The sequence below is a fragment of the Myotis myotis genome, unplaced genomic scaffold (assembly GCF_014108235.1).
Source record: "Myotis myotis isolate mMyoMyo1 unplaced genomic scaffold, mMyoMyo1.p scaffold_m19_p_7, whole genome shotgun sequence".
Classification (NCBI taxonomy): Eukaryota; Metazoa; Chordata; class Mammalia; order Chiroptera; family Vespertilionidae; genus Myotis; species Myotis myotis.
Genome location: NW_023416379.1, coordinates 78,046,160 through 78,057,164, shown reverse-complemented (window position 1 = coordinate 78,057,164; position 11,005 = coordinate 78,046,160). Strand labels below are relative to the sequence as shown.

Below are 11,005 nucleotides of genomic sequence, written 5' to 3'. Positions count from 1 at the left end.
TTCTGCTCTCCCCAGGGTCTTGCGACTGGAGGCTCTGTTTGAGGTGGTGGGTCTCTGACACAGTCACCCAGGACCAGGGAGCCTGTGCCTGGCCAGAGGCTGGGCCAGGTCCTTGCTGGATGGAATCACTGCAAGACCCCAGGGTCCTGTTTCTTTTTGGCCCCTGCAGGGCAGCTGCCCCCGTCAGCAACTCCGGGGAAGGTGACGACAGAGGGGAGGAGGCAGAGGGGCTGTAGGGACAAGGCCTTACTCAGGTGCCTGACACTCCTCTGGCAGAAAAATTAGGGCAGAAGAGGAAGATCTTTTTATTGTCAAAAGCATGTCCGTGTGCTTGCTCCAAGTCCAAGAGGCACATCTGGCTGCTGCCTCAAGCCCATCCCACCCAGCCAGGCCTGGCTCCCGGCACGCCCAGCACACACGTGTCCGTTCTAACACACGAGCCCTTGCCAAGCAGACCACACCTGGAGAAGGCGAGTGAGTCAGAACACATCCTGGTGCAGACGGGCCTCAGGCTGTTGGAAAGTGCAGAGCTGGCCGTGCCCCAGGCCCAGAGGGGGCGGGCGGGTACTCAAGGGGCAGGGCCCACGGAGAAGTGGGTGTCCCTCCCCTGCCCACCTTGTACTGTGCCATCTCGAGGCATTCCCAAAGGCAGAGAGGAGCCAGCAGCCTGGGCGGCCACGACCAGAGCAGAGGGCAGGTGAGGACAGAGGAGCCCGCCGCACAGAGCAGGCGCAGAGATTGGCTGGCACCCAGAAGCCACCCTGAGGACATGCTTCCTGCCAGAGTTCCCCACCCAGCACGCCCTGCCCCACCACTGCCAGAGGGCTCAGGCCTAGTCAGGGCCAGCCCCACCCACAGCCTGTCCCTGGCCCACACCCAGCCACGTGCCAGCCAGGCTGCAGCCGCAGCTGGAGCCCAGGAGCCCCAGGCCCAGGGAGGGAGTCCAGACGGAGGGCGGGCCGCAGGACTGGTCTGGGTAGAGCCCAGGGCCCTGACTCCTTCCTCCCCGCCCCAGACAGCCTCCGCCTCGCCTGCCCAAGGCCCTGGCACGTACCAGATTCCCTCTTGATGAGCCTTGCTGGTAGCCGGGGGGCGGCGGAGGCTCTCCGCTTGGCGCTCTGCTCGTTCCAGTACTCCCGCCAGTGCCGCAGCTGGGAGTGGATGAAGCGCCACATGAGCCAGGCCTGGGCAGCACACACCAGCAGCAGCACGCAGAGCCTGCAGAGGGCAGAGCGGGGCTCAGGGGGCTGGGCCCACAGCCCAGGGCTGGGACTCCCGAGGTCTGGAACCCTGCCGATCCCGTGGCCTCAGCCTGGCAGGCCCTCTCCACCCAGAGGGCACAGGGCTCCTGCTTATCTCCGCTCTAGCACACTCAGGGGTGGCGATGGATGCACAGGGCTAGGGAGGCAGGGAAGGAGGCAGCGACAGACACACAGTCACACTGTCCCCACACCTGGTGGGACCCATGGCCTGTCCCTTCTGTACCCACAGCACAGAACACAGCTCATTCAGCTCCATGTAAACTGGAAGGATTCAAATGAATTAGGATACAGCAGAAATAATTCGAGAGTGGCTTCTTATCTAGCATGAAACTTAAAAGCTGTGCAGTCCTAGATCAAGCACACACCCTCCGGGGCTCAGGGTCTCCCGGAAACAGTGGCCTCCTGGCTGCCATGGGAGGCCATTGCCAACCTGCTGAGAACTCGGCTGTACAGAGTCCGAGTAGCTGTCGTGATCCCCGCGTGGCTGGGTGAGAAACCTCCTGAGCTCCATGAAGGGGAGGGGACTCCCCTGCGGACTGAGGCCCTGACAGTCTTTGTGGGCCAGGAAGTGAGGATGGCCTAATGTCCAGAGATTTCCTAAACGTCAACATGCAGGGGACTCAGTGGTTTGCTGCCTCCTGACCCTCCGAGAAGTCGTGCCAAGTTCAGGAGGCTCCTGGCCGCTCTCACGGAGCCCTGATTTATCGTCGTGCCCTATGCCCAACTCACCTGCAAAGTAAGGTATTGAAGTTCCCTTTCTCAGGGTCAAAAGCTTGGTTTTCCATGCGAGCAAGTCCAAAGCCGATGGCCAGCACGGCGAGAGTAAGGATGAAGAGGCGGGTGACCCCGAATACAGCAGCCCAGGCGTTAAACCTGCGCGCAGAGGTGGGGAAGGGACAGCAGCCTTTAGGGCCATGAGGGCCCCTTCACCCCCTTCTCCAGAAGGGACCCAAGCGGAAGAAGGTGCAAGGTGGCGGAGGGGTGAGGTATCTAGAATAAGATGCTCTGGGACGATAAAGAAGCTCAGAGTGCTGCCTGCAGCTCAGGGAGCAGTTGACACCCAGGGCAGGACCCTCCCGTGCCCCCTGACCCTCTGAGCAGGCTGGCCTCCCAGCCTCACCACTTACAGCTTCTCGTTGTTCTCATCGGCAAAGTAGAAGAGCCGGGCCATGTGGAAGAGGACCTCGGTGGAGTACTGCAGCAGCAGCAAGATCAGGCCCAGGCGGCTCAGGCTGGGGAGGGAGAGATGAGCCTTACAGTCCCCCCAAGGTCCAGGGAGAGTGGAGGTGCGGCCGGCCCCGGCTCTGCTCCCCACTCCACCTTCCCTGGCTGGCCCGCCTCATCCTGCAGGACTCAGCTCCGCTGTCACACCTGGAGAATTTTCCTAACACTGAACGCCCGGCCTTCGCCTGTGCTGGGTGGGGCAGGCACCCCTACCCGCTCCCACAGTGACCCGGCTGAGGTTCTTCACAGGACTCGTCACCTTGGGCTCATCACCGGGCCAGGGACTACACACACAAAAGGTGCTCAGAACAAGATGCTGAGCTTTGCAAGGAGAACCAGGGGTTCCTACCGTCTAATTTCTCATTATCCGCATCTCCACAGATAACAGGTTCACAAAGAAGCAAAACTCAACCTAATGCAGAAACCTATGCAAGTGAACTGAACTCTTGAAAAACAGCACCACTGCCCAGCTGGTGTGGCTCAGTGGGTGAGCGCCGACCTGTGAACCAGGTCACAGTTCCATTCCCAGTCAGGGCGCATGCCCAGGTTGCGGCCTCGATCCCCAGTGTGGGGCGTGCAGGAGGCAGCTGATCATGATTCTCTTTCACCATTGATGTTTCTCTCTCTCTCCCTCTCCCTTCCTCTCTCTCTAAAAATCAATAAAAACATTTTTTAAAAAAACCACAAAAAACCCAACAGCACCACTGAGACACCCCTCTGCTCGATTCCAGGCATGACGTTGCCACCGACTTCCTCGGGCAGTTTGCTGCAGATGGTCAGCTGTCGTTCAAATGCAAGTGAAAGCTCAGCTCCTGCTGAGCAGCAGGAAGCCATGAGATAACGTGGGAGCCCTCCCACAGGCGGCCATAAATAAGGATCCAGCCGATTCCACCCAACGAGACCAAAGTACAAAATCATCACGAAGGTCACTGGATCCTGTGGCTGGAAAGTCCAACATGATCCTGCCCGTGACCTCGGCTCAAACCTCACTTTCTGCACTGCAGCCACACTGGGCTTCACGCTCCCTCCCCCTCAGGGCTGTGCACCTGCTGTCCCCTCCGCCTGCACAGCTCTCCCCAGATCTCCACGTACCTGGCTCCGTCACGCCTGCCTCAACCTGAGCCCCCTGCTTGGAGGCTCTCCCTCCCCACACCCACGGTGCCCGGAGCACACGGGGCCGTTACATGGCGCTGCTTTATTTCCTCTAGTGCACGCACCACCATGGGAAACCCTGTGGTTATTTCCTTGTTGATGGTCTGCCTCCCGCTAGAACGGACGCCCCAGGGGAGCAGGGGCTGTCTCCTTCATCCATGCCTCAGCTCCTGAGGCAGCGCCGCCCACAGGAGGTCCGTGCTGAGTGAGTGAAGGCCTGCAAAAGCAAGCTCTTTACCAAAGAGACCCCACACCATCCAGCATCTCAAAGGTCTGTCTCCCTTGGGGAACCCTGCAGCCGAGGGCCACTCCTTTCCCTGGATTCACTTCGGAAAACTAGAACAAGGGCAGAGGGGGAAGGAGCTCCCGCTCCCGAAATGAGCAGAGAGGTGGCTGCACCTTGAACTGGTGCCGGCTTCCTTGGGAACGGGGTGGGGGCGATTTTGAGGGATCTGCTGCTCCCTGTCCTCTCCATCCGATTCTCATTCCAAAACAAGCATTCACAGGGCTCAGTGCAAACAGGGTCAGGCACCTGCCCTTGTTCCCCGGGACACGTCAGATGCGGGGGGAAAAACGGACCTTGGTGCACCTCCCATCTCTGGGAGGAAGAAGGGACCCGCTAGCAGCAGGAAGCGCTCCTAGGGGGTCCTGCCTGTCCCTGCTCACCCCGCCCTCCTCACACACTGCTGGGGTGACGGCACAGACTGGCTTCCTCAGACCCACTCTGCCCGTGACCCAGGAGCATCCAACACAAGAGCAGAGCGGGGCCTGCCACACGGCCTCGCCCCTCCAGACCCACCCAGGAATCCTCACTGCCCGAGGCCCCCAAGATAGGACAGAGCTGGGAGCCGCCTTCCTCTGACTGCTCCCGAGTCCACCCTTTTCAGAGGATGCACGGAGGGCCCAGCAGACGCCGGGCCCCAGGACCCCCGGGTCGCTTAGCAGGAAGTTCGCAGAATGCCGGCCTAGCGAAGCCCAGGCTGCTCCCTGGCCTGCGTGGACTACGCTCAAGAAAAACCCAAGTTAGCAATGGCATGTCCAGTCCCTCAGTACGAATCTTCTCATGAGAGACTCCAGACCAAACACTGCAGCAACTCTCTCGGCCTCTGAACAACCAGCAGCGGCCACTCTACATTCTGACAAATCAAAGGGAAGGGGTTTCTGCGCTGTGAGCTCTGGCAGCTTCTGCCACTGGACACAAGAGGCAGGGCCCCGCCTCAGCTGCCTCCCACCTGCAGAGCCACTGATCAGGTGCCTATGTCCCTGGGAAGCCCTGCCTGGCTGTCCTGGGTTGGGGCGGGGCGGCCACCCTCTGGGTTCCGGTGGCAGACGACACATGTCACAGTGCCTCTCCTCTGAGACCGAGGATGCCCCACTGAAGACAAAGGAGCCTCCTGCTATCTATCTTTGTATTCCCAGGCCTTAGCCCAGGGCTCAGCACACAGCAGGCGTCTAATAAATGCCTGCTCATTGAATCAGTGTGTGGAGAGGCGTGCGGACATGAGGGGCGAGGAGATGTGGCGGCCGGGTCTCACTCACTTGAGGAGGTACGCGCCGGCTATGTGGAGCAGGTACAGGCAGATATACTGGAGCTGGCGGGGAATTTCCTCCTGCAAACAAGACAGGCGGACAGTGAGTGTGCTGGCCCTCCAACCACAGAGGCAGGAATACAGAGGGGAGGGGAGAGGGCGGGCCCCGGGGCTGGGCTGCTTTAACACCAGCAGCTGCAAAGTCTGAGGGCCAGGCAGAGCTTCAGGCTCACAGTCAGAGGGCAGGGCTGGGTTGAGAGAGAAGGGACAGGGACTAAGGAACAGGGTTTTGGGAAATGATTCAGAGGGATGCTATGTAAAAAGAAAGAAAAAATAAGACTGTGGGAAAGGCATAAACCTCTCCAGCCGCCATCCAGAGACGATAGATCCCCCCCCCCCCCCCCCCCGCCGCCGCCAGCCACACATGTAAGCGTGGGAGGCAGGCATGAGCCGTGCTGGGGGCCTCCTCTCAGGGAGGTCTGTCTTCCTGGGAACTTCAACAAGTGTTGACTCCGCATTTTACTCAACCCACCAACACTCCCATCACCACCCAGCTCCGGCTTCTACAGGAAGGGACTGGGATGGCTGGGTACAGCAGCGGGGAGGGGAGGCCACGTGGCTTCAAGGGGGGAGTGAGGACTCACCTTCCGTACCTTCTGGAAGTACAGCTCAGGAAGTGCGTGCAGCCAGTAGGCCAGCTGGCACAGGTAGAAAAACTTCACCTGGAAGCTGGAGACAAGGGAGCGGGTCACAGGGAGGGAGGGAGGAAAACGTCCCTGTGGCGCCCAACAAGCACAGGAGGGAAGGGCAAGGGCCAGGGGCGAGGGAGGGAAGGGGGTCAGCGAGCACCGGGCGCCTGGGCCTGGGGACCCGGCTCCACAGACAGGACCACTTAGAGGACCCAGAAAGTCCACAGAAAGAAGCAAAAACAGGGCTTGGCCGCCCAGCTTGTTTGGCTCAGTGGATAGAGCGTTGGCCTACAGACTGAAAGGTCCCAGGTTCGATTCCCGTCAAGGGCACATGCCAGGGTTGTGGGCTCGATCCCTATAGGGGGCGTGCAGGAGGCAGTTGATCAATGATTCTCTTTTATCATTGATGTTTCTCTCTCTCTCTCTCTCCCTCTCCCTTCGTCTCTGAAATCAATAAAAACATATTTTTTTAAAAACAAAACAAGCCCTGGCTGCTGGCTCTGCTGGTTGGAGCGTCGTCCAGCACACCAAAAGGCTGTGGGTTCGATTCCCAGGCAGGACACATATTGGAGGCAACTGATCAATGTCTCTCTCTCTCTCCCTTCCTCTCTAAAATCAATAAACATATCTTCAAGTGAGAATCTTTTTAAAAATTAAGAAACAAAAATGATGAAAAGGTTGCAGAGGCGGGTCTTAGCTTGGAGAAGGGGAGGAGGAAGAGAGAGCGGACGCTAGAGAACTCGGAGCAGAGGGCAGGGACATACTTAAGGATGAAAGCACCTCAGTAGCTAAGGGCCTGACTTGGTATTATTTTTACGGGCCTAGGACAGCAAGGCGTGGCCTCCCAGGGACTGCGCCCACTGTTGCCCTCCTGCATCTCATCGGAGCAGGGAGGAGGGCACAGCTGTGGCTAGTTGGAAGGAAAGTGTGCTCGAGTGTGAGGGGTCAAAGCCAGAGCCTGATGGAGCTGCCCTGCGTCTGTGCCTCACGCGGTTTAGGAGCCTGCTGTTGATGGAACTCTGTGTCCCCTCAGAATTCATGTGGACACCCTAGTCCCCAGTGTGATGGTATTAGGAGGCGGGGCCTTCAGAAGAGGTGACGGGGGCAGAGCCCTCTGAGTGGCATTAATGTCCCTGTGAAGGAGGCCCCAGAGGCACCCTCTCCACCCAGCCTTGTGGGGACCAGGAGAGAAATGCTGTCTACGAACAGGAAGTGGCCCTCACCAGACCCTGGGCCTGCGGGCACCCGGACCTTGGACTTCCAGCAAGACCATTGAGAAGGACATTTCTGTGGTCCATCCCCCCCCCCCCCCCCCCGGAACCACCAGCCCACGGTGTTCTGTCCAGCAGCCGAGCTGAGACTCCTCTGTGACGGGGCCAGTACAGGCGACACTTCACTGTGGGAGTCCCCAGGCCAGCAGACTGGGAGGAAGACGCACCCAGATCGGCGGCCCTCCACCAGACTGCGCCCTAACAGGCTGGGGATGACAGGTCCTCCTTCCAGCTGGCTCTGAGCTGTTCTGGACACATTCTGGGAGGAGGGAGCCAGAGGACCGGCTGGTTCCTCCCCGGAGACCAAGTCATGAGAGTACTCACGGGAGGTACACGTGTGGGTAGTCTTCCCAGAGGCTCCTCGGGTTTGTTAAATATCCTTCCTGCGGTAGGCGAGAAGAGACGGAATTTAGAGGTGAAGGTAAGACCGCTGGGGCCCTGGGCAGACCCAGGGTTCAGGGACGCATCGAACACCCAGCTGCCAGAGGGAGGAAAGAACAGGAACCGTGAAATGAAGGGCCTTCCCGTGGGGTCCCGCTGGCACAGAGCAGGAGGAGCTCTGTGGGGCAGAGGCCTGCCCTGCAGGTGGCCTGACTCTCACTAGCTGCATTGGCCTCTGGGCAGGTCGGACCCTGAGCTTTAGCTGCCTCACCTGTAAAATGAGGATAAAAATGCTGACCCTCCCAGAGTTACTGTTAGAAATCAATGGCCGGCGTATGTTCATGTGGCAGTGCCTACTGCTGTGCCTGGCACGTGGCGCTCAGGAAATGCTCTCGGATGAACAAGCGGCCAGGTGAGGCTGGGGGCCAAGGTGTTCGTGTCCAGGTGGGAACAGAAGATGGCGCCTGGGAGGAGCCTGAGACCCGACACTAGGGTGTAAACTAGGACCGGAAAGGCCTGTAGCCTCAGAGAGAGAGGAGACCAGAGACTGACACCAACACAGAGGAGGAGACCACGTCTGCTCACCTTGGGGGGAGGCTGAAAACAGAAATATTATCCCTTGACAATGCATAACCTGAGGTTTGCTTCCATAGGGGTTTGGCGTTCAAGTCTATACCACCTGTGTGGTCCGGAAATGCCCCGGCTAAGGAAGCAGCGACAATATTGTGGGCCAGAGATACCGTCGGGACATCCTCTCATCCACGGACGTGCAGGACTTTCACACATAAATCCTGGCTAACGACGCGCTTATAATCCCAGGTACAAAGCACAGGAGGAATCAATCCACCACGAGCAGGTTGGCTGGCCCGGCACGCGGAGGGCAGAGGGGCTGTTAGCGTGACTTCCTCTCAGAAGCAGGGAAACGGAGGGCCAGGCAGGAAGGATCTCCTGAAACAAGATGCTTGCTCAGCAGCACAAGGAAAACCTGAGCTGGGCACCAACCTCCTGGTCGGAAAGCCTCAGGCCCAGCTGCTTCAGTAAGTCGGAGCATAAATGGAGCTGGGGGCTCTGAGGAGGGGGCTGAGAGCCTCAGTGCTCCCCCTGGGCAGAGGGCAGGGGTCAGCAGTGCTCCGGAGGAGGCGGAGGCAGCTGCTGCAGCGAGAAGCACTCGAGGTTACTGTCTGAGGCAGGAGTGGGGAACGTCCGGCCTGCGGGCCATATAAGGACCAAGAAATCATGTGGTCGGGCCCTGCCAAGGCAACCGCAGGCCTTGTGTGTGCCGCACACACAACTCGAAATTGAATACATCTGGGAGCTTTATTCATAGCAACATGAATTTATATTAAGTGAATTACATTAAGTGAATGATGTTATAAATATCCAAATGGCCCTTGACAGAAAAAAGGTTCCCCACCCCTGGTCTACTGGATACTTAGTTTATGCCCAAGTGAGGGCCGATCCACCCACCTCCGTGGCGCTAAATGCCCGGGAGTATTCCTCAGCCCCAGCCCCACAACCTGGGGCCTCAATAGCACAGGGACCTAACTGGCAAGTCCAATCAGGTGCACGCACCAGTGTAGCCATGGCAACGCAGATGTGAAGGGTCTCACCCCAAACCCTCATGGTTTCATTCCTAGCCTCTTCTCATGACCACGTCCTTTCCTCCTCAGTCACACAGACTGGGGCACAGAGGTGGGAGGTCCTGGGCATTTGGGGGTGGCAGGAATGCCTTCCGACACCCACACGGCTGCTACCCCCCGCCGCTCACTCGCCTGCCTTCACCAGAACGTCGGACCCACTCTCTCTACCTCATTCCACAGAAATCACGGAGGCGAGAAGGTTCCTCTCTAGAGGAAGCAGCCAAGGATTTAAGGAGGGAAATGAGGTGGGAGAGGAGTGTCTGTCCCAAAAAGACTGGCCAAGAGAGACAGCACTGGGAGAAATGAAAGCCCCGCTGGTCATGTGATTTCAGACAGGAACCCTCCTCGGCTTGGCCCCTCCACTTAGGAGACAAGGAGGTCAGCACTCTGAAGCCAACAAGCAAAGAAAAATGCTGCCTTGCTTGCAAAGGGCCAGTCCCTGGGGCCTGTAGGAGGGGCCAGGGCAGGAGAGCAGGAGGAGCCTGGGACCAATGACTCACCACCTTGGGAACAGCCTTTTCCAGACCTCCAGCCAGGCAGCTGCCTGCGGGGAGGGGGGGGTGGGGCGAGGGAGGAGGGCCCTGGGCTGAGGCACCCTCAGAGCTCAGGCATCCAAGTACCGAGAGCCCTGGGGCCCAGTGTGGCAGAGGGAGCACCTGCCACCTACCCGAGCCCCGCCCTCCACAGGCGAGGCAGAGAGACTGGGGAGCTTCTGCAATCCTTCGTCCTCTTTCATTCGGCCTGTGAGCTGAGGGAGCCTGAGCAAGCGGGGACAATCGCTCCCTCTCCTGCAGCCTCCTTTTCGGCGTGTGAACAAAAAGGTCCACAGAAACAGCGGGATCCAGTGTAACACAGCCAGCTCCCTAGACGCAGACATGCCTTGTAACATCTGTCCTCGGGACAACCGCACACGAAAGCGCCACTCTCAGCGAATGCCAGCTCTGGCCCAAGCCCAGCACTGAAGGTCTTCCCCTCCCAGGTTCGCACTGAGCGCTGGACTTGAGGTTTACCAGGTGAAGTGAGGTATCCTGGAAGGCAGGCAGGGAGGCCAAATGCCCACCCACCCCCCGCCCCCCACTTTCCTCAGGAGAGTGTGTGTGTTGCTCTGACCAATGAAGAGGGGTTCAAAGGTAAGTTAAAAGTAGGAGGTGAGATTCTTATAAAGTAGTTGGTTCGTCCAGCCACGCTCCCATCACCCTGCCTGTATAAATGCAGAAAGAAAGGTCTAAGTCAAACACCAAAATAAAACTGGTTCTTTCTGGAGGGAGGGATTTGGGGGTAAATTTTTGCTTTCATTTTTCATACTTTTATGTATTGTATACTTTTAAAAAAAAGAATCGTCTATGATATTTATAAAAATAATCCACTTGCCCTAACCGGTTTGGCTCAGTGGATAGAGCATCGGCCTGCGGACTCAAGGGTCCCGGGTTCGATTTCGGTCAAGGGCATATACCTTGGTTGCTGGCCACATCCCGGGTAGGGTGGGTGCAGGAGGCAGCTGATTAATGCTTCTCTCTCATCGATGTTTCTAACTCTCTATCCCTCTCCCTTCCTCTCTGTAAAAAATCAGTAAAATATATTTTTTAAAAAATCCACTTAAAAACTGTTGGGAAAAAATAAAAACCACTGAAGTTTGGAGCAAAAAGATGCATTTTGTACTTCATTCATTCTCATAACCAAGAGTTAGGGAGCAGCTCGAGGTCTAGGGGGAGAGACAGACAGCAGAGAATACACACATGAACAAGAAAAACACCCCAGCAACGGGCACGGTGCAGAAAACACAAATGGGGGTCTCTGAGGAGGTGCCATTAGGTGGAGACTTGAGAGCAGAAAGGAGCCAGCAGGGGGTGGCAGGGG

General features: G+C 58.1%; 1 protein-coding gene across 2 annotated transcripts in view; it reads right to left on the bottom strand.

The window, feature by feature from the left end:
• Positions 1 to 11,005, bottom strand: part of TRAM2 (translocation associated membrane protein 2) — an 83,346-nt gene that overhangs the window by 5,227 nt on the left and 67,114 nt on the right. Inside the window, exons 5-10 of one of the 2 annotated variants that reach the window (XM_036317364.1) lie at positions 7,452 to 7,510; positions 5,812 to 5,896; positions 5,178 to 5,248; positions 2,390 to 2,494; positions 1,992 to 2,135; positions 1,055 to 1,218 (exon numbers count right to left, since the gene is read on the bottom strand). In XM_036317364.1, the coding sequence (XP_036173257.1) occupies positions 1,055 to 1,218; positions 1,992 to 2,135; positions 2,390 to 2,494; positions 5,178 to 5,248; positions 5,812 to 5,896; positions 7,452 to 7,510 (628 nt within the window). The remainder of the gene's footprint in view (positions 1 to 1,054; positions 1,219 to 1,991; positions 2,136 to 2,389; positions 2,495 to 5,177; positions 5,249 to 5,811; positions 5,897 to 7,451; positions 7,511 to 11,005) is intronic. The other variant, XM_036317365.1, reaches the window with a different exon arrangement.